General features: G+C 36.2%; 1 protein-coding gene across 2 annotated transcripts in view; it reads right to left on the reverse strand.

The window, feature by feature from the left end:
- The window catches only part of TMEM245 (transmembrane protein 245), an 81,413-nt gene that overhangs the window by 34,179 nt on the left and 23,297 nt on the right, over positions 1-23,937 (reverse strand). Inside the window, exons 7-12 of one of the 2 annotated variants that reach the window (XM_027715746.2) lie at positions 20,507-20,530; positions 14,452-14,556; positions 13,066-13,148; positions 10,864-10,954; positions 9,959-10,057; positions 5,736-5,867 (exon numbers count right to left, since the gene is read on the reverse strand). In XM_027715746.2, coding sequence (XP_027571547.1) covers positions 5,736-5,867; positions 9,959-10,057; positions 10,864-10,954; positions 13,066-13,148; positions 14,452-14,556; positions 20,507-20,530 — 534 coding nt within the window. The remainder of the gene's footprint in view (positions 1-5,735; positions 5,868-9,958; positions 10,058-10,863; positions 10,955-13,065; positions 13,149-14,451; positions 14,557-20,506; positions 20,531-23,937) is intronic. The other variant, XM_027715747.2, reaches the window with a different exon arrangement.

A 23,937-nucleotide genomic window follows, 5' to 3' on the forward strand; every position in this document is an offset into this window, starting at 1 on the left:
GTAATGCTTCTTCCAAGTATCACAGTACATAGTCTAGGGTAGAGGTCAAGGGCTGGGAGTTGTCCAAAACAAAAATACCTTAAGAAAGGACAAGTTTCTTAATTTGAGGGAAGATTATGTCCACTACAGTTCCAGCTTTCTGTATCTAAGAGCTCTTTGAGCCAGCTCATTTTGACTTCTGTGACTCAGATCATTAAGGACAGTGGCTATTGGTGCCAACTACACAGCATCTTCACGATGGTATTCTATACTCACAGCTCATGTAGGGCATGACCACTGAGGACTGACCACTTTGAATACATAACAATAACACTTAGGAGACTGTAAACCAAACCATTAGCATGAAGTGTGTTGTTAATGAAAATTGATCGAGTGAAGTTTTGTTTTAAAGAGAAAAACTAGTCTGATTTAACAGTCTTCCTAATACTAATCACAGCAATTGTTAATACTTGCAAGACATAAGTCAAGTTGATACTGGTGAGGGTTCACAATGAGAGGGTCTTGTTCCATCTGCTAGAAGAAAGCGCACACTTGGTGGGCACTGGAATGTTTCCTTCAAAATAGGATGCCCCTACAGTGTAGGTTGCATTTGTTTAACATTTTAGAAGCTGTAGCATGAGGAGCTGATAACTAAGAGTATACAACAGCAGGTAGTTTGAATGCAGTTATCAGATGGTTCAATCACCATGGAGAATCCTTGTTTGGTGGAGTCATTGATAAGAACTGTTGAACTAGTTATCACCAGCACGTGCTTTAGAGTAAGTGCAGATAGTGCCTTTCATACAGCTTTGGTATGTCTTATGAAAGCAAGTGCATCTTTTAGGACTTGTCTCCAACTACAGAGTAATTCCTCTTTAAGCATATGTATCATTAAAATTTCAAGATACACGCTTCTCATAGCTAGGATGAGAAGACAGACATAGCAGACATTAATCGTTACAGAATACAGTATTGGAACATGCTCAAATACTTCAATAACACTCACAGAATCAAAATACATGTACCTGCACCTAGGAGTTTATTATGCTGTTTGATTCCCAGAGCGTACTGCAGCTGAGTTGATGAGACCACTTACTATGCATAAACAATTTTTAACACCTTGTCAGCTGAGACAAGTTCTCCAAAACACAACTAAGTGTGAATATTTATGCAACAATGACACTTTAATATTGCCATTACTACATAACTGAAAAACACACCTCTTTCCTCAACTTTTTCCTGAAAACACTGTTTTGTAAGTAGCCTTAAGGGGTCAGTGTTTAAAGAGCTACAAAAGTGGGCAGAATTCAAGACTCCCTTATTCATTACACCATGCTGTGTCACCATCAGTATCAGTTACTATGCCTTTCCAATCTGTAACAGGCAAGAAATCAAAATTGCACCCAATGTTCTAAGGCATCTAAGTGTCCTATAGGCCACTTTTAAACTGGTATACACCTTAAAGCGAAGTTTAAAAGACACTTGACCAAAAAAGTAATTTTCTGAGAACTTCAACTGAACAAGCTTCTGGAAGCCAGATAAAACTATGTACCTAACTTGATTATAGAGATCATTTTAACAGATGTATAAAGGGAATAAAATGGGACACAGAGGTATTAGGAAAAAACTTGTCCTTCTGCATACTTTTAATTATTTTTCTGTTCAGAAAGATGTATTACCCTGACAACTCAAAAACGATAGCAAGAGAACAAGTCAATAAACCTTTAAGGTAAAAGACAAGCAATGGGCATTGTGAAGAAAAATACGTTATGCACAAGACTAAAAGCTCCCTGCTCCAATTAAAAGCTGATTTCTAAATAAATGTTTACCCGTAAAGTTCTGCGTTAACGCTTCAGGGTTCAACAGTTGATTTTTGAAAAAACGTCTTTGCTTGACCTTTATGTCAAACAGACAAAACACCAACAGAAAAAAGACTATCCTTCAGCATAATTTCTTTGACTTTCCGATGGTAAAGAAATTAACTCCTTCTCTAAAAACAGACACCAGGTCGAATTTTACCTACCCTGAAAAAAAACAACACTCATTATGAGGAAGAAAGACTAAATCTCTAAACACTTACCTTACTAGAAAAAAAAAACAAACAACAAAACAAGCAACAGACATGCTATTTTATATATTATTGAAAAATGGACTCAATTAGCTATAAACTTAGGACGATATTCAAGAAATTATCAGGGCTAGAGAAAATAATAGGATATGTAGTAACTCAGTGAAATATTTGAGAAACTTACTTGACTTAAAACACACAGATCAGTCATGCTAAAGGCACAGAAAGAGAAACCTAACTAAGCTGAAGCCCACTGTGTACATCGTAATGGAAGGTCTTCTGTCTTCCTGTCTGAGAAATCTCTGAGTGAGATACCACCTGCTGGTGGAATGATGAATATTCTTGTGCAAGAAACCAAAGGATCAATTTAAGGAGACATTAGCAATGTCTCATATACCATCAAGGGAGCTCTGAGTCATCATTCACAGATTTAGCCAGCAGCGATTTACTTTTTCAATGCTACAAGCATTCAAGAAATGGAGGAAAAGAGTATAAATGGAAAAGCAGGTGAGTGGGGAAAGAATGACGCTTTTTTATTTTTCAGAAATTACATCTTAATAGTCCAGCTATATACTGTATATTTCATTCATGTGATAAACTACCTCAGGTTAGAGCATGGAGTGCAAAATACAAGGAATAAGTGAGGATCCACTCTTGCCCTCTCCCCACTTCAGTAATACATCACTGCATATACTGTTTTTTAACACTATTGCTTATAATACTGGAAAAAGGCAGCAGTGCTGCTTACACCAAAGCTTTTAGGGAAAAAAGCAAACTGATGACTTGGAAAAGCTTATCTTCAGATTAAATGAAGAATTCAAGCAATTTCTATGTTTATATAGTAAATTATTTTAAAATAATTAAGGTCTGTCTACATCCAACTAGCACTAAGCATAACTGCTATAATGAACAGCACATTTTAAGGGGGGTACGTAAGTCTTTCAAGCTTTACCTGATATTCATTGTTTGAATACTGAATCCATGCATGTCGTTGCAAATTAAATGAACATAAGTAATTACCCAGCATAGCTACATCAGTTTAATTACATGCTTTTAACTCTAAAATGAAAGTTTCTGCCACAGGAAAAGCCTGAAGTGAAACACTTGCATCTGTCTTCCTTTAACGTTTTTCTTACAGCAAATGCTCCTTCTCTTATTAAAGAGGAAGAACACTTCCGTGATTTCTACCAATGGAAAAGAGCTTATTTGCTTGTGGTTGTAACATGACACTGTCAAATAGCTATATTTTCAGAGAATGCTGTCATCTGTACTATTCTGAAATATTTCAGTAAGCCAAGGGGCTAGCAAGACAGTTACTTTTTGGTAAACTCAATCTATGTACAAGTTTTTATTACACGGAAGAAGTGTAATCATACTCATTTATTCTTTTCCAAAGATGGAGGAAATCTCACGACAGCTGCATATCCACTTCTTTACAGCTATCTCATTTTCTTTAAATTATCTGTATGTTAAAAAACTGTCAAAGCAGTTTTGGGAATGTACTGTGTCTTTCTATATTTTTAAGAATGCAGGTTAGCATTGATTTGAAGTGTCCAGATGCAGAAACATCCTACAGTTTGAATTATAGCTAACCTGTTTAAACACTACTCTTAACCACACTTCCCTCATAAACAACACACTCAAGGAAAAAAAAAAAAAAGATAGAACAGTTTGAGTTGGAAGGGACCTTAAAGATCATCTAGTTCCAATCTCACTGCCATGGGCAGGGACACCTTCTATTAGACCAGGCTGCTCAAAGCCCCATCCAACCTGGTCTAAATCCCACACAAAGTCCCACAAAACATGAAAAAAAGTAAGCAAACGAACAAAAAACACAAACCAAACATAAAAAAATCTACCCTCAAGAAAAAACAAATACCTCAAAACAACCCCTCTCAAAAGCACTCACATAATTTAAAGTATTGGCCCTTCCTAATTCAGTATGTCATTCTAATAACCCATTGTTCCTCTTCAAAATACCACGAGAAAGATTTTCATGCTCCGATAGAAAATATAAATCCTGAATGCAGTAAGGTTCCATTGTATCCTAGGGTAGGTAAGAAACTTGTTTAGAAACACTTGACTTAAATCAAAACTATTCTTATTTTCATCGTCTCCAAGTTTCAAAGACCTGAACAATCACAGAAATCAGATTTTCACTGATTTTAACTTGAAATATTTATGCAATGCACTGCAGATGAGCAAGCCAGCAAAGAAAATGCTGCCCAGTAAGGATGTGAAATCAGGATTTAGAGTTATATACTGTGCTGGCTTGTTTACAGTCCTTAAGGACAGGATCGTATGGAGAAAAAAGACAGGTGTTTCCCCACAGCTGATGAGTAATGAGTTCATGGAAATAAACAGGAAAGCAAGTCAATTGCTGACACTTTTTTTTTGGTGAACTTTGAAACCAGATTTTAGAAGTAAAACAAGTATGTTAGCTAGATGAATATTTTAGTAATAATGTGTTTCATTCTTAAATATTTATTCTCTTTACTCCTTTTCACACATTTCTCTGGCCCATTTAGATTACTGAAGCACACTTTTCATCATGGATTTTGGGCAGTGCACAGCAATCCTGCAAATGACACAGGTAGCACTTATGTAGTTTCTCCTGTCCCTCTTGCCAGTTTGCCTAGAAGGAAATTCCATATTTATTTTAAATCATGATGTGCTGTGCATTTTCATAATTCTGCCTCAAGCATGCATGGTCAACTTTGAAAAAGTATTAAGCAAATTTCACTACTAACTGAAAAAACGTTTACTGCAATAATTCCTCTCCATTTTTTCTCGTCTCACAGCTTCTACGACAGAAACTGTAGCAAATTAAGCAGCAGTTGAGAGGGGATAGAAAAAGCACACATCCCTACCAGTCTAAATCAACCACTGTCTCAAGGCAAATACTCACTTTAATTGTATCCACAGAACTGTTGTGTTGCCACTTAGGTATAAATAATAGTCCTTCCTCCAAAATTAATGATATTTCTAGTTTATGATAACAGCTTAAGTCAAAGACATTGGGGATTGACTCTGTATATTAAACATTTTGGACTCAACATAATTTTTTAGTGAAACACTTCAGTTTGGATTGCTTCCAATACTTTTTCTTTTTCTCCTTATAAGGTGAAAGGTCCAGTGTATTAATTCAGGAATTCACACTGTGTAAAATATTAATTTCATTCTCTACAGAACTTTCATAAAAGAAGAGAGAAATAAGATGCTTTCAACCCCATGAATAATTTGAGGCAAAAAAAGTAAGACCAAAAATAATATACTTTCTTAGCTTTGTTTTGTTTTCACAAGCTCTTAGTCAACAGTTTCTTCAATTATAACCTAGACCACTTGGTTTCTTTTTTAAAAAGACTACATAATATAAAGCATTGAAAACTAGCTTGGAGGTGACACAGGTGATGCTGCAGTAACAATCTGTCTCTGGAAGATGTCTGGGAAGCTGGTATCAATGAAGATGCTGAAATCACGAGAGTTTCTTCATCAAAAACAGTTCTGTTTATTTTATGGTTATATCTAAAACAGGCTTACAATAATTTCTTAGGTTACTGTAAGTAACACTAACAGTGTTTCCCTAATTTTCCATGTTCTTGAATCCATAACCTTAGTGGTACTCCAAGGAGAAACTGCCATCAGCTAAAGTTAGACCAAGTTGGTAATAAGTGCAAAGAATACATACTGAGAGAAATGTTTCAATGTTATCATGAACAAATGATGCAACATCTTGCCAGTCCAGAATATCTCCAAGCCAGCTGTTTTGACGGTTTATGTGCCACTTGTGTCCTTTGTGTCTTCCAGAATGCGTCACATTCTGAAAAAGAGAGACAAAGACGTGACGACAACAGACATTCAAATAACTTGCAGATATGATAAAGCCAAAGGGCAATGTTTTAGACTAATGCTTTCCTAATGAGGAACAGTTCCAACATGCATCTAAATACCTAGTGCTGCTTTAACCGTCATCCCCAAAAATGCCTGGAAGTACTCTGTACACTGAAAAAACTAATATCTGTCAGAAAAGTGTAGTTAATTATGCCATATAATTACATTTCTTTATATTGTACTCGTTCACCTCTGTTACAAATTAACTTTACTGCAAGCTCTTAATGAAAGCACACAAGAAAGTGGTATTGATTTCAGGTACTGCCTACATAATTTACTGTTTGCAACATACAACCCATAAAGGAAAATGCAAGCAGAAGCCAAAACAAGTAGTTTTTCTCACTGTTAGTATCTGCTTCTCCACAGGCAATGTTCAGTCACACAAAACATAAAAGCTAAATTGGATGCATGAATGATTTCTTCTGACTACACACCTTTGTAACTGCAACACAACAAGACAATAGGACATGGCCATAACCACAACAGCTAATTCCTTAAATGGCTCCACCCTAATTATAAAGTTGCCTATTGTCCAATGAATCACACCTGATTACTATCTAGAATAAGACTATTTGTCTCAGTCTGGGACCGTAATAAATGTTTCAGAGGAAGATGTCAAAATTCTATGTAAGCAAGTTTAACCAAACCCACTGACACCAACAGATCCAAGATCTTAATCTTTAATAGTAAGAGACTTCTCAAGTTCTTAACTCTGATTTTTATAGTAAGCATCCCACTACTTCTGTTAAAATTTTCCAAACCTTTAGTCTTACCAGCCTGCATTCAAAATGACAGTACCTTTTTTGCCATACACAGCAAAGGAACGTTCCAAGCAAGGTTCCTGCACTGATTTATCTAAGAGCATTACATTTTCCACTTATTACCAATTTTTTCTAGATGCACACAGTTACACTTTGTGATGCACAGTTACCAATGTTCTTTAACAATCCACAGCAACACAGAGATTTTTCTTCTGAGCTGGCAATTTATTTAGAGCACAAACATATGAGTAGTCAAAAATCTCCCTCCAATAGGCCTTTTGTATCTGAAAAGTGTATGAAGACCTATTATCTGTTCAACTAGTTCTACTTTTAAAGACAGGTCTTTCCATTAACTAGCAGATTTAGATACCATTTTCAAATTTTGTAACATTATTATTCATACATATTTCAAATTCAATGTTATTCAGCACCTAAGGCCTTGTGTGTTGATAAGTAAGGTATCTGGAAGACATTCCTCCTCAACAAATGCACTAGAACTCAAGAATAAAACAAAACTCCACACCTGAATGGACTAGGAAGAGGAGATGCTTGTCCTTGGTTGCAGAGTTATGCCATAATTGTCCAAATGGTTTATTATTCTGTTACTCCTTTACTTCATTGTGTACAGAGATGTCACAGTTACTGATTTTATCACATCACTAGAACGTTTTAAAATATATACCATTTGCTGCCTACTGACCTTTTTATGAATCATAGAATCAAACAGGTTGGAAGAGACCTCCGAGATCATCAAGTCCAACCTTTGATCCAACACCACTGGGGTTACTAGACCATGGCACTAAGTACCACATCCAGTCTCATCTTAAAAACCTCTGGGGATGGTGAATCCACCACCTCCCTGGGCAGCCCATTCCAATGTCTAATTACTCTCTCTGTAAAAAATTTCTTCTTAATATTCAACTTAAACCTCCCCTGGTGCACCTTAAGACCATGCCCTCTTGTCCTACTGCTGGTTGCCTGGGAGAAGAGACCACCCCACCTGGTTACAACCTCCTTCCAGGGAGCTGTAGAGAGTGATGAGGTCTCCCCTGAGCCTCCTCTTCTCCAGGCTGAACAACCCCAGCTCCCTCAGCTCCCTCATAGGACTTGTGCTCGAGACCCTTCACCAGCCTTGTTGCTCTTCTCTGGACCTGCTCCAGCACCTCAATATCCTTCTTGAACTGAGGGGCCCAGAACTGGACACACCACTCCAGGTGTGGCCTCACCAGTGCTGAGCACAGAGGAAGAATCACTTCCCTGGTCCTGCTGGCCACACTGTTCCTGATACAGGTCAGGATGCCATTGGCCTTCTTGGCCATCTGGGCACACTGCTGGCTCATGTTCAGCTTCCTGTCAATCCAAACTCCCAGGTTCCTTTCTGCCTGGCTGCTCTCCAGCCACTCTGTGCCCAGCCTGTAGCGCTGCATGGGGTTGTTATGGGCAAAGTGCAGGAATCAGCACTTGGCCTTGTTGAACCTCATCCTGTTGGAATCAGACCATCTCTCCAGCTTGTCCAGGTCCCTCTGAAGAGCACTCCTGCCTTCCAGCAGATCAACACTCCCCCCCGGTTAATGGTTGAATCCACATTTCATCGGCATTTCTTCCTCAGTTCCACAGCTTTCATGGAATAGTATCACCTGAGTCTGAGTTCTTCAGTCACCTACAGACTAGAGCAATGCTATGCACACCTCAAAATGAAGTCTAATTATTATGCTCCCACAATTGAAACAGTGAGGAGCTTGAAAGCTGTACTCAGGTACAGATATCCTACACACCACACTGTCACTTAGTTTACCAGTTTTCAGATACATCTAAGACCATGCAAGAGTATTACAATATTACAGAAGGAAATAGCCAGGTGGAAAGCACTCATGTGAGATGTTTTACATGGATCTGGGCTATGATAGAAGGAGCAAGATTTAGGAGCAGACTCTGGAGCATTTACCTGTGGCCCGCAGATAACTGGTTGCCTCCCAGTATGTCAATGGTAACATAGGGTGTCTAGTTTGTAAATGGTGGCCAGAGGAGGAACAGACTTCAAGATTGTAGGCAGCGAGCATCAGTGCATTCCTGAAGCTCTTTCTACCATTTTGACTGGTAGCAAACCTGTTTCTTACCCTACCAGAAGAGAATTTATAAGATAGAAGCCTCACAGTATTCCCTCAAGTAACAGCTGCAGAATAGAAATCCCACCACACAAACACAGGCACTCCCTGTGCTGTACTGCAGCCACAGAAGCGCTCCTACAGCACAGGTAGTGACACAGAGCCCTATCGAACAATGCAATGCTACAGACCATCTGACATACAGGTTGTATTAGTAAAAGTAACAGGTTGATCAGTATAATTCATAGCTGCATCCAAAGTAGGTGCTTTTCTTGGTCAATCATTTAACACTGAATACTCTCAAGTGCTTAAGGCCAGAAAAATCTACTGCAGATACAGTTTTACTTTTTCCTCGGTGGTCCCATACTCCTGAACAGTGTTGTGTTATCTCTCAACAGGTCCTTCTACAGCATTATCTTGTCAGAAACTGATTCTTTCCACTTTGACTACTATACTGAAACTGTTACTTCTTTTAATACAGGAATCCTCTTGGAACTTTAGAGGTACTTGAAAAATGACTGTATAAAGAGTTAATATATTATAATTGCAATTATTTAAATATACAGAAGTATTTCAGGGGTATAATTTTTGGATTTTAATATTTCCATTGCATCATGGCTAATGAATTCCTTTTTCCTTTAAAAGGTAAACAGCATTGCCAGAATAAAAATTATTTAACTCTTATGAACTTTTCAAGATCCATTGTACAGAATCCACTAAGAGATGGCTACAAAAATGCACTGTAAGAAACTTAATGAAGGGACAATTTCTTTCTCCCAATTTCAAATTAATGAAAGTTAAACAAATCACGCAGAATACCAGTTTTCTTTTCCTAACACCTCAACAACACAAAAATTCAACAGAAACCTCTAAACTATGAAATACCAAACACATTAAGTGGGAAAAGCCTAAATGAAATGGCATACATAAAAACACACTTTACTACTTAAGTGAACGACATAGCTGTGGCTGTACTTAAACTGTGACTGTAGAATGATCTTACACACTTGAAATTTTTTCCCAGCTTTTTATTATCACCTTTACTCAGCATCCAACTTTCTACTAATCTCCTTCTCAGAAATGCATACTTAGCGTAATTATCTCAGAGTACTAAGTGATAGTTTTTATGAATACCATTTAAATAAGTTACCCACCTTCACAAACCAAGAGTGATAAAGTCTGTCCCAGAGCTCTAGCACTTGTTTTTCAATCACAGCGGTGTTATTCACTTTTTCTCCTAAAATCTTATGGAGCTAAAACATACAAAAACATTTTATTATACAGGCCAGAATAAAGTAGGCATCTACCGATGAACTCCAAGCTCTATGAATCACATAAGAGTGTTGGTAAAGGCATGGATCAAACCCAAATTATTAGAAAATATGAGTACCATTATGAAATACTTCACACAACATGGTTCATAATATGAAGACTTTGTTAAAAAACATTCTGCTACATCAAGCTGAGGACTTCTTTCTGCACTGAAAAACCAATGCTGTCTCTAAAATGCTTAATCCAAAATTCTTGTTCACATCTTTGGGGTAAACATATCAAATAATTTGAGATGTGTGCTCGATATCAAAACATACATATAATCTTGACAAATTCTCCTGAAGAAAGTTATCTTAACTAAGTAAATTATGACTGAAAAAAAACATCCCATCCACCATACCCATCCCACATAGAAATTAGAACACAGGGGGAGGGGGAGGAGTGGTGGTGGCAATAACAAAAGCCTACATCGTCTATAATAGGACAGGCTAAAGCCAGGTAAAAAAATATTACTCAGTTTTATTTGACGAATTTTCACTAGAAATCATTAAAATGATGACAGATTCTTCAGCTCTTAAAAAAAAATAATCCTCTGAGAGGAAAAGACTACTGAAATCACTCCCACTCTTCCTTCAAGACAAAAACCAGAGAGCAGAAAGATTTGTCAACCAGACGGTTAACCACAGAAAAGAACTACTGACAAATACATTTTTATTTCTTTCCACTTTTATGAAATACAAGAAATAAAAAAAAAAAATTAAAAGGTGTTTTAAGAGCTCACTCTTACCTTATGTGTAATCCATTCTCGGCCATATTGGTACACATTATTCGCTGCGGAATTGAGGGCCTTCTGAATTACCTGGGCTTCTGGGAGCCAGCTGGGGTTTTTTAAAGAAGAAAAACAAAGTTAACTGCTATGTATTGTACCGATTTCATTACATCCAAAACACATTGCAAAATGATATTCTGAAATAACAACGTATCATGGTTAAATACATATAAACTTATTGCAACTAGAATATTTCCTTCTACATACCAAGAAACAGATTTTCTCATAAGCAAAGCACAACTAAATCTAGGGCAAGTCCTTGCATTTGAAATTCTCCAAGGTTTCTGAAACCTTAATTAAATCGGTATCTCAACTTTTTCAAGAGAGATCTGCTCTTCAATCTGTATGTGTGCTATTCACACTACATTCTTAGCAATTTTCCTGGTGTTCTAGTTGTCTGAAAATACTATATGAAGCAGTCTCATCTAGCTGCAAAGACTACATTCTGAATTACAAGCTGAACATAAATTGTTAACATAGTTTCCCTGAAAAAGCAACCAGTTGAAAACAGGTTTGGCACCAGTTATTTCGGAGTCCTCACCAAACTACCCACTCGTGAATTTCTTCAGGGATTCACATCACTTTGAATGACTAAGCAATGGACCCTACTGAGTTGCCAGCATTCCAACACTTGTGAATACAGGGCACACAATACCTGCTTTGACTTTCTTTTTATATCTTGATTCAGTGACACTTTTTGGAGCCCTTCCAAAACAAAAAAACACCACCGTTCAGGACATTTGTTCACCTGACTGAAGATCAACATGGAAGCTCTTCTGTCTGTATAATCCTTCGGAAATGTTCTGCATTGGAATTCCAAGACATTTCAGTCACTCAGCTCTAAATGTAATGTGAGTATCAAGCTCTGAAAGCTGGTGAAGCTTGATGGATTTGGTGAGAGTTATAGTTACTCTTAATGAATTAAAATACCGTGGTTTGGGTGCTTCAAATTTAGATGCAAACACCAGAAGTAAAAATTTAAGCTAAAATTCTGCTAATTACTCAACTAATACTCCAGTATTTTCATTATGTGAATAAGCTTTTGTCAGTCAAATTTCCATTTTCATTAGTCCCACTTACTTCCATCTTATGGCAAAACAGAAAGGCCAAACAAAGAAATGCCAGGAAGGAATAAAACACATTTTAAGTGCTTTCCATTCTCTTGATTGTGATTACTTAAGTAGTGTTAAAACACATATTACTACAGTGGTTATTAACTATATACTTTTAGGTTTGTTTTTGAAAAATCATTTTGCTCTTATAATACAGCATGCACTTTCTTTACATACTGTTAAACCATCATCATTTTTGTTTAAAATGTGCCCTTGAAAAAAGTCAACCATTCTTGTTTGGGAGACAATTTTTTCTCCTGGTATCTCACCTTTACCCAATGTCTGTTTAGCTGCAGCAGAATGAAAGCCATCTGGAACATGCCCCCCTTAAAATCCCACCCTTCAATCTCACCTATTCCCCCTCTGGTGTTCATGCAATCACTTCTTTGCTCACCAGTGTGCTCTTGGTTTTCTCTAGATGCATTTCTCTCAAAATCTTTTCCCTCCCTTAGTATTTGCCTTGGCATTTACTGTAATCATTACACACACTAAACCTTACTGCATACTTCCCACTGCGTACACTACACACATCTACTCTTAATAGGAACAGCCCTTCCCAACTGATTCATCCCAACTCTCCCCATCCACCATTCTTTCCACCCTTGAACTCTTCTTCAATTCATTCCAAAACTCCTATTCCCTCAAAGGCATTCTGCAGCAAGCTCTCCACATCTCCACAGCTCTCATCTTGCAACCTTCCAGAGAGAGCATTCTTTGTCAGTACTTTTCTTCCACAGGCAAAAGGGAAAAAATATTGACCTCTTTAGTCTCTGCACCACAAAAGTTTCCTCTCCACAACTGTAGTTAGAGAAGTTCATATAGCTGTCCTTCTCCACCAAAATCCTCAAATGAGATATCACACTGACAGTCCTCCAGAGTAATGCATAAACATTCCTACTGCCTCAGAGTTCAGCTTTTACATCTGCCTGTAAGAGTCACCCCCATTTCTGTTCCCCTAGGGAATTTTTTAAATTAAAAACTATGCATAAGAGCACCTGGAAGTTTGTTCATCCACCCTATACTATTCGCTTAACTTCAGCATTCTTACTTTGCCCATTCTGGGTGACTGGCTACTGTCTCATTGATCAAGCTGCTTGTGACTTGAATCATGTGAACACTCTCTTGATGTACCTAAATTAAATATAGAGAGGAGAAATGTTATGTAATGCAAACTAGAACTTTTCCTACATTCAGAAAGACTTTGGTTTTTTCCCTTTTTTGGGGGGTGGGGAAGAGGATGGCAGGTGAGGGGGCAGTGAACAGTTTGTACATTTAAAGAATAATTCTTCCAAGCAAACAATCCACTAAGGAGAATGACGTGCCATTAACCCCAAAAAACTCAGACAATACAATAATCATTATGTTCTGACAATTTTTGTCACTAGTAATAGCAAATGGAAATTTAAACCTTATCACACCAGTGGAAAAAAATTTAACAATACAACAGTGCTGTCAAGGGAAGTACTAAAATACAAAGCACAGTTTTAGATAAGCCTTTTTAAGCCATGAATCAAAGAAGTGTAAAAATTAATGAATGCTTAGCTCTAACATAACCAGCCATGCTATGAAGTGCCTCACCAAATTAATTCTTCAGTAAGAATGATAAAAGACACCTTTTATAAATATCTTAATGGTCCTTTTATGAATATAAGGAAGCTTTAGGCAGGAATGTCTGCACAACTTTTAAAGCTTTCCATTTTAAGAACTCAACATTATATAAGTCTACATTTTGGAAAAAAGATATTGACATCAGAACCCATTGATTTTTGTTCTGTAACTGTATTCAAGTCAAACATTCAACCTCCATTGACTGTTTCAAGTATAAACACAGTTCTGTTAAGGAAAAATAAAGGAAAAAAAAGTACATGAGTGACCTCTTCTGGTAAGTAAAAAAAAAAACCCAACCACAAACAAAAAATCAGTATCAAAGAACATCTGATCATGAATCTCAGCACATTTAAGTCAAAACAGGATACCATGAGGTTATTACAGGCAATCACATAAAAAGATTGACAAATACACCTTAAGCATTTGGCAAATATGTTTCTGATGCAAGGTAATTAAAAAGAAAAAATTCTAAGTGGCTCTGCTGTTGACAAGGAGAGCGTAACAGGATGCAAAACAAATCCTTTCCCGTAATATATAAGCTAGTAATTCTTTTACCAGAATAAATTTTGTATTTCCAAGTGTCTATATATATTAGGCTTGTCATATAGGTAAATAAACACAGAAATCTAAAGAAATATAAATACTGAGATTTTGCTATATTTTTGTATGTTTTATGGTCTTGGAATGGTGACAAGTTCAACTACGGAGCAATTAGTTACTAAATATTTAGATCAATTCTTTAAACTATACAATTCAGTATAAATATCAACAACCTCTATTAGCATTGAAAATAAGTTCTGTGATTACATTTGTTAGCACACTGTACCTTTGCAGTGAGGAGCAGGGCTAGCAGGAGGGTTCCTATGACTAGCAAAAATATTATAAAAATGCTGATTATTTTATCTAGCATTTTCTCCAACCACACGATCATCTGTGCAGAAAAAAAATAAACAAATTATGGCATGTAAATCAATACTTAATGAAAGCAATGCTATATGACTATACAACAGTATTGTTATTTTTATTTACAATCACAGTAAAAAAATCAGGCTCTAATCAAACAGCATTTATGCCCAAGCTTGGAGATGAACAATTAACAAGCGATGTTAGCATGATTAAGGTCATGGTATGGCATGTGATTTTGCAAAAAAACATTTACACGTTACCACATGACACGGCAAGCTCTCTGCAAAGCAAGCAATAATTCAGCAGTTACTTACTAGACCTAAGGGAGCTAGCATTCATGTCAGCTAGAACCCAGAAATTTATCTTTGTTTCTTGTTCTTCATCAACCTGGAAACTTACAGATACTGTCTGCACAGGACTTCAAAGTTATCAAGGCATACTGTAAAGTACAATCATAACTTCCAGATTTGGATAGCTAAAAGTCATTTAAATGACAAATGAGGTATTTTTGCAAGTAATAAAATTTTTGGAGCTGCTTATCACCTTGTGAACTGAAACGGGACGGTGGGGTTTCTACATTATTGAATATCAGGTCAGTTATTCAGCACCCACTATTTCTATCCACTTCCAATCTCAAAAGGATGCTCAGCATTAAGCATGCATTAGCTAAACCTACTGATACAGGAAACAGGTGTGTATCTTGTTCTGAAAAGGCCCATTTGATACGTGCCCACAAACAAATAGTGATACCACTTAAGATCAGAGACATTCTGACTGTTACTGAAAACAATAAAATTGCTCAGTCACGTAACTTTGCAGCGTGCTCTACAATAGTAGAAGCTGAGCTTCATCTCATACACAAACTGACTGTTTACTTAAAAGGTGTGAAAGCCCAAGCAAGTCCGATCAAATACATTTTTCTAGCTTCTATTGTTCACATACCAACACTATTCCATCTGGCATTATTACAGGAAAAAGCAGCAGCAGTACAACTGTAAAATTTGTGCTTTAAGAGAACTGAGGTCAAAGTTAATGTGTAGTAGGTGAAAGTACTTTCGAGTACAAGTTATTCAACAATTAAGTTGGTAACTTTTTAGTTAGAGATCTTAAAAAACTACTAATATGCATGTTGATGGTTTACATTAATTCTTTCTTCATTGTTTACCCTATCCCTACACGTGAAATTGGCCCTGGAACAACTAACTTCTACAGACTGCTGTGTGATGATTGAATTGGTTAATATTGAAGTTAGATCTACTATTTGAAAAAAGTAAGAATTTTTTTTTTTTTGTGTTCATCCTGTAGTAGCTGAGCAGTTAATGTACATCAAGCAATTATTTTTAAACTTCAAGTTTTTACAACCAGTTCCTTGTTTGACCTAAATTAACACAAGGATTATATTCAGCATTTGAGAACCGTTATTCAAAATGATGACAAAAACTAAAAGAATGCAAAATCATTTTAAAAGTAACAAGGTGTTGAGCCAGCAAGTTTTTGTAACAAAATCTGCACTACATTAAGAAAGGATCAGAGAACATGAAGGAATGTGCAAGATCTTTTGTCTTGGATATTTTTAACACTCTTCAGCATTGCTGAAATATTTCAGCCATCAGAAATGTCTTGCCAGTGCTACCGCAGCTCTCTGAAAAACTTTGAATAACCTCTACATGGGGCAGTTACCTCCTTGGAAACAAGACTGAAACAGGATTTGCTGCACCCTTCCAAGCCTCACACACATCTATGGTTGTGCAAGATTATACAAGGGAAGCAAGAAATAAAAGTCCCTGCTTTAAAGGACATAAATCAAAAATACCACTGAAAAAAATATTAGATGGTCAGGGGATGGAAATTTTATAACATAGGCTTCAAAATGAAGCTGTTAAAAATTAAAGCTGCTCTTGTTACTTTAGACAAAGTTCAAAATAATTTCTATTTACTTTCTAAGTTAGGTCTAAAAGAAATCCAGTAGTCTTACATATAGCAGCTTAATCAGATTCACTGAATCCATGTAATTGGAAGTATTTCCAAAGAACCTTCAAAAAAATGCTAGCCTCAATGATTGTGAGGGGTAATCTCAACAGAGCTGAGATCAGGATGAGGACTCTCTCTGAAATAGCACATGATGAACAAGGTATCTTTTCCTGACACTCTGTATTGTGGGTTCAAATATGCCTAGACTTCCATTAAGGTGCAGTTGAAGCACATGTAAAGCCTGAATTACCTTTAATTTACTTAGTAAAACTATGGCAGCACTGATGATGTACTACAACAGGTAGCAGCCTCAGTCATGCAAGCCCACCTTGTCTTTATTCACTTGGACAGGTAGCCCAAGCAAGACACATGACAGCCAGCTTTGTTAAGGTGCTGCAGTAACATCTCTCAACACAGTCTTAAGGAGATCCAAGTTGTATAACTGGTACAGATGTATCATTGGAGAAGACTGAATTGGACTGAGTATTGCAGAAGTAAAAGCAGATGCACAACATTCACTTAGGGTTGTATTTACTCCTCTCTCTTTTTTTGTTTGTTTGGTTTGGTTTTTTGTTTTATTTGCTTTTCAAACTCCCTTCCTTCCTCTACATTAATACACAATGCTTCCTTAGTAAGCACTCACCTTTGCACACCCATGCTAAATAATGCATAGGTGCTATGTTACTGCAGGTAGGCTGCTCTGTTAAATCCCTTCGTGCTTGTACTTACCACTGAATCAGGTCTAGACTTCACTCTCACCCAAACCCTGCCAGACCTCCCTTTATATCCTTCCTGTAAACCATGGGCATGCACACAAAGACAAACATGTACTGACTAAACACTAGTCATTAGCCAGAGATCATGAAGTTTTTTATTCAGTTTCAAGCTTCTAAAGGTTAGTCAACAGCAGAAAGCTGATGCTGCCGCAACATCCAAAATTATGCAAAGGTAAAGGAAAGCCAGGCTGCTAAGCTACAGAAGGTCACACTTGTAAAACCAAACTGAAATGTTACTGATTTGTGATAGACTGTCCACAAAAACTAACCTAAAACTATTGTGACAGTTTTGAAGGGAAAGGTCATCAACTTTTTTTTTTTTAAATTTAGTTCACTGTAAAAAAGTTTAAGATGAGTTGCATTCTATTAGAAAGCTTCTCAATAATTTGCAAGTTCTCCCTCTTTCAACTTTTGGGTGATGATACAAACTATATTGCACTAAGCTGTAACAGAACTACAGTCCATGCTTATCAGAAATCCTACTATCTAGACTGATTCTCCATGTTATGCAGTATGATACATCATCTATGAATTAATATTTTCATGTTTCACACTGCATAGCCATCAGAGCAATAGTTTTTCTAGTATGCTTGATTTACTGCATTACTCACACAGTGAAGAAGACCTGAGCATCTACTTAATTTTCAATTACATCTACATAAAATTACCAACAAGGACGTTTATTTTTTTTCTGTAAATGGCTCCACTATTTATGAGGATTGTTTTTACAAGGCATTTCTTAGATTTGTTATTTCTCATTTGTTCAGTTAATATTTGAGGATATCATCTCATTAATATCATCTGATGAGAACAAGGGGAAGCCTGTAACCAGAACACATCCAAGGGTTATGCTGAAATGAGTCCGTTGAGTAGTTAACCTAGAAAAGGTAGGGAGTAGTTTACATGGGGTCTCAAGTCTATTTACACCAGTGGCCCTCCAACAACAATGGCAGAATTTAGCAATTCCTTCTAAAAAGTCCTGACATAGAAAATGTTATAAAGAAAAAAACATGCTAGCCCAACTGAACCTATTCTATATTTTGGGCTACATAGACCATGAACAGGAATTAACAAGGTTTGTCACCAGCAGTCACAATGAACCATTATTTCAAACTCTACCACAACCAGGTGATGTATTTGTAATTTCCTGCTGGATTATCAGAAATCTATCTAGGTGTTCTCTGAAGCACTTCCCTTCAAAGACAGGTAAAAAGGAGAAAGGTGCAAAAGAAATCAACCTTGTAACCGCATCCAGTGTTCTGTATTACAAATCCCCTCTTTTCTTTGCCTCTCGTAGTATATGACTTTTTTTTTTAATTATTTAAAACCAAACAAACAAAACACCAAAACCCACCTACAAGAAAATGAACCCACACGATCCTGACACTGTTAGCACATTTTTTCATCTTGATCATAATATTATTACTATATGTTCACGCACAAGAGTCAACACTGCATGTAACACTATAGGACTTTCAGGATTTCTACCTATGAAACTTTAAAGTAAACCAATAGTTTTCAAAAATAACTCCTAGGAACTAACAAATCCCAATCTGTTAAGAAACTATATCCATAGGGTTTTGCCAAATAATGCAAATCTTTAAATTTAAAATCCAGACATTTTAGAGTTTAAAGCAATTACACTGCAACCTATCAATTTTTTCAAACAAGGAAGCGACAAATTCAGAGCCAGAAAAAAAAGTAGTTGAGACTAAACTTTCATCTGTGGCTCACTGAACTCAGCTTTTCACTGAATCGTGCTAACAAACCAATACATAACAAAAAAAAAATTATGAAGGGTTATGGTTGCACATATTTACTAACCACGGGGCACCAACATAAGACAAACATTTCAAAGTTGGGAAATAAAAATGTAATTTTAAACCAGGAAAACTATAGTCAAGGACAAAAGAACATTCAAAAATTCCCCTCTTAGTGGACAATTATAACTAAATCATGAAGTAAGCAACTGTACCCTCTTGTTCAGAATCACAGAAAGCCCCCCAACATACAACCCTGGGTTCACTCATTAAATACTGAAGATCAAATTTCCTAAATTCATTATAGCTGCATAGCCTACACACTAAATGCAGCATTATTCCTAATCTGCCACCCACTGCAGACACCAGCTGTGCAGTCCCATTTCCTTGTTTACAAAGACCTTTTATGGGTATTTTATCACATACTAGATTTTGACCTATAAAACTCTGAGGTCCTTCAGCCATGCACACGCTATAGGCATCTCTTCCCAGATCTATGTTTGTCTGAAGCAATGCCACTGCCCAAGTCCCAGAGAGATATTACTGCATTGAGTACCTGTCTAGATTTCAGTCACACATAGCACCGAATCAGTTTTAACTTCTCTTGGGATGACAGTTCCCCAAAGAACAATAGTTAAACCTAGCTGGCTAAGATGAACCATGGGAACTGGGAATGACAATTCTTAAAAAACATGTCACACATATTTGAAAGTCACACAAAAAGAAAAAAATATTTTAACTATACCAACTACTTTAATTTTTTTTTATCATTTATTTTTTTATTTTATTTTTACTAGCCCTCACTTCCCTTCAGACTGTTGTTAGATTCAGCAGTTCTAAGGCCATGCAAAGTCTCATTTCACTCCCAGTATGCTCCATATCAGTATGTATGTATTTATTCCTGGTACACTATGTACTATGCCTGTGTACACAGGCAAGTTTGACACTTCAAAAGTAAAAGATTTACAGCACTGACTGAAACCAGTCAATGCACTATTTGCAACAGCTTACACCCATAGCTTTACAACTGTGCTTCACACCCTCGCCACTCCCATGTTAGTTCACTGATGCTTTTTCTGAGGGAGAACAGCTCTACAGAGCAGGAGAGAACTGGTTTCATTATGTGTACAAGTGGGGACTAGGTGGAGATCAACTGTTCTTAAATAAAAGTGCCACTAAATCAAACTGCTACTTGAAACGCTAATGTAATATTCTGCTGTACAAAATGTACATTTAACTATGTGCATTCAGTGGAGTAGAAGACAAGAGATCAGGTAGATTTATATGACCTTCAGTAGCTTATATCAAGAGCTGGAAAAGAGGCATTTGAGAGAGAAATCTACAAGCAAGGCATGTTAAGGAGTGTTCATGCTGCAAAATAAAAATAATTAAAAAAATAAAAAAAAAATCAAACTCCCCAAAACCACAGAATCCATTAGTTGGAATCACAATTTTTCTCTTTATTTACCTTCTTATTAAGCCAGTGCCACAGCTTGTCAGTGGCAGGGGGAGATGGAAGAAAAGGGAAAAAAAGACAACACAGTGGAAAATTACTGAAAAATGCAGTAATAGGGAAAAAAGCAATGACAGGCAGGCAAAGTCATCCACAGAATGAAAATGAAATTGTTTTAGACACAAAGGCAAATTGTAATAGGAAGAAAAGATAGTAACTTCTAATGCAAGAGTCTAGGTATTACTATTAACATGCACTTTTGAAACGAGGAGGGATATAACAAATAGGAACAACTTTAATGATTTGAACAGAGCTATCAGAATAACCTGGGCAATTCCAGTTCAGTTATACTGAGCTACCATTTCAGATTTCAGAGTAGGACTTGTAAAAGTACTTTGGGAAGGGTACTTTTAACAAAACACCAAAACTTAACATGAGATACTTGTTTATTGCATTAATACTCCCATTCAGGTAGTTTCCTATATATTTCAAAACACTCCTATTACATCAATTACTGTTAAACAAATTTTATATGTTTTTTTGGCACCACATTTATATTAAAACATTCACATTCAATGGCACAACATCAAATACATAATTAATTCTGATATACATACAACGGTAAACTGTAGATAAAATAAACGTATGGATTTCACATAATTCTCCTTGCACTTCTCAACAGTGAACAGTTAATTTCTCCTTTTGCACTACCATTATTTTTTCCTTACTGATACTCATCCATATGCTCAAGTACACTCATTTTAAGACCTAGTTTATGTAGCACTATACTCTTAATTCTAACCATTAGTAATCAATTAGCAGTATAATCACAACAGTGAAAAGCTTGAACGTTGTTATTCATCTGTGCTAGAGGTTAAGATCAAGTATGCAAAGTTTGTTTCTTCCTGAAAACAAGACCATTGAATGTTCAGTAAATTTAGCGTGTTCACCAGTTGATACTAATTATATTATCTCTCAACGAAAACAAAAGGTAAAAATATTTCAAATATAAAAAAAAAAATCTCATGTTAATTTAGTTAGAACAGAAGCAAGAAAAAGATTTACAAAAAAAATGAACATCAGGAAACATGAAAACAAAATATGCCATAAAGCATCCACTTTTGCTAGCTTTTACTATTCATGGAAAGAATCACAGTAATAGAAAGCAACGACAAAGCTTCAAAAAACTCAAATTTACACTCTTGAATTTGTTTCTGTTTTACTTCTTCACCTGTGGAATAATTTATCAGTGAAAACAGGTAAAGCTGTTTACTGATTCAACAACATACTTTTACCTTTAACTTTACTTCTGCATATTAAATACTATCTATACATCTATACCACTATTATATATGGGGTTTAGTTTGGAAAAAACATAGCTCTCATGGTACTTCTCCACTGTGCAACTCCATACGAATACAACAAAAGCTAGAGCTCTATCATCAGTTTAAGATTTTAGCAGAATGTGAAAGGAAGTCTTTGGTATTTTTCTATAATTTCAGCCTTCTGGAATTGGATGATATATACAATAACTAGGAAATAATACTATATGTTATAGTAAAATAACTAGGAAATAACACTATATGCTATAGTAAAAAATAACTATTTTCTTATTAATATTTAAGACAATACCTGAGAGGCCCTACCTGCCCACTAGCTTACCAATACTGATGTTTAAGTAGTTCTACAGATGTAATCAATCTATATTTGAAAATAGGCTACACCTTAATTCTAATCTTGAAGTCATCCAAAAGTATTAAGATCATAGCCACTCTTCCAGTATTTTATTGGAAAACTATTTATCTACAATCTCATATGCCTATGAAAGTATTTCCTATAATAATATATGCACTGATAAAGATTCTGCTCATTTTCTGTGGTTGGTTTTACCTACATAGTAAACTTGGTACCAGAAGAAATAAACGATGATTTTACCTGAAGTCCAAACATCCTGAACAATCCATATAAAAAATTCTAGTGAGCTACACCTAGAAAAAGCATATAACAACTACACAATTCACTCAAGTCCACCAGAAAGCCCATTCCAACTAGTAAAAGTGTAGTGCATGCAGCTGAGCTACTGTCTATGCTGCTGAACTCCCTCACAAACTCTATAATCAAACTACAGTCACCATATTGAAAGACAAGTCTTCTTCAAAATAAAAAATTATCAGTAAACCAAATTATTAATTCTCAATTGTTGAGAAGAATATGCATGATACCGTATCTATTAAATTTTAAGATGACTCAGTAGATGACAACAGAAAACCCCCTACTCTTTCCTCCAGGAAGTCTCTCACAGCTGAACTGCCACATCTGTTGACTTCATGCGGTGAATGCACAATCAGGGACTAAAGAATACAGTAAGGACGTCCTATTTTCATAGTCCACATTTAAAGGAGGTGTGCACATACAGGCACAGACTGACCTACTGTTTATAAGGAAAATGAAAAGCAATGCTCTACTTCCTTTTCTCTTGACCAGAATTTCTCTTCATTTCAAATTTGTCTGCATTTCTAAGACAACAGGGGTAGATGAGCAGTTAGAAAGAAGAGAAGCAGTTCTTTTCCTGCTGCTTTTATTAAAAAACCAGACATAATTAGTAAATCTCAGATTTGTATGCATGTGCAGTACTCTCCCATTATTCACAATGGGTTATTTTCCAGACTATCTACACTAGCCTCCTAAACTTTGTTTCGGAGAAAAAGACATGCCACTCTGTCTTCCTCATCCTCCCTACATTTTATTCAAATATGGAACTATTTCCTAATTGGGCATACTATGTTTGCCAGACCAGGTAGTACCACTAAATATTTGTGTGAAACAAACCTTGTCAATGGCTTGTCGTACTTTGGTAAGGGCCTCAATATGTTCTGATGCTGAGATTCAGTTTCCAATTAAATAGTATACAAATAAAAAACAAACAAACCAAACAAAAACCCTAAGCAGCTTCATCTCCCATAAAAACAAAGTATAAATAAAATATTAAAAAGTTAAATATCTAACTGTAAAGGAAACAATCCATCAGTCTTGGTTTCTCACACAGATGCAGAAAAGGTAAGCTGTAACAATTTACTCCCCAGATTTCTACTTTGTTTGCATATTTTTTATTTCCTCTTCAACAGCCCCTATTGAAGCCAAAACATTTGATAATCCAAATTAAATACAGTTCATCCATCCTTTCAAAACAATCTTGCAAGGATGTCATTTTCATTCCTCTTCTTTCCCTGCCCCCACAAAAAAGACAACTGCCAATATTCTGTGGCATTGCTTCCCAAATTCTCAAGAGATATGATGCATCCATGATTCTACACAGAATAAGCATAGCCAGTAGAACTTAAAGATATAGAAGCATTAGTGTGATAAGCATTGGAAGAACACATAATTCCAGCTCCCCATGATAAAAGCCAGCTGAAACAGAGTTAGAATAGGTACAAAAGATGACA

The sequence above is a fragment of the Pipra filicauda genome, unplaced genomic scaffold (genome assembly GCF_003945595.2).
Source record: "Pipra filicauda isolate LSUMZ 115617 unplaced genomic scaffold, ASM394559v2 scaffold331_size1881853_pilon, whole genome shotgun sequence".
Classification (NCBI taxonomy): domain Eukaryota; kingdom Metazoa; phylum Chordata; class Aves; order Passeriformes; family Pipridae; genus Pipra; species Pipra filicauda.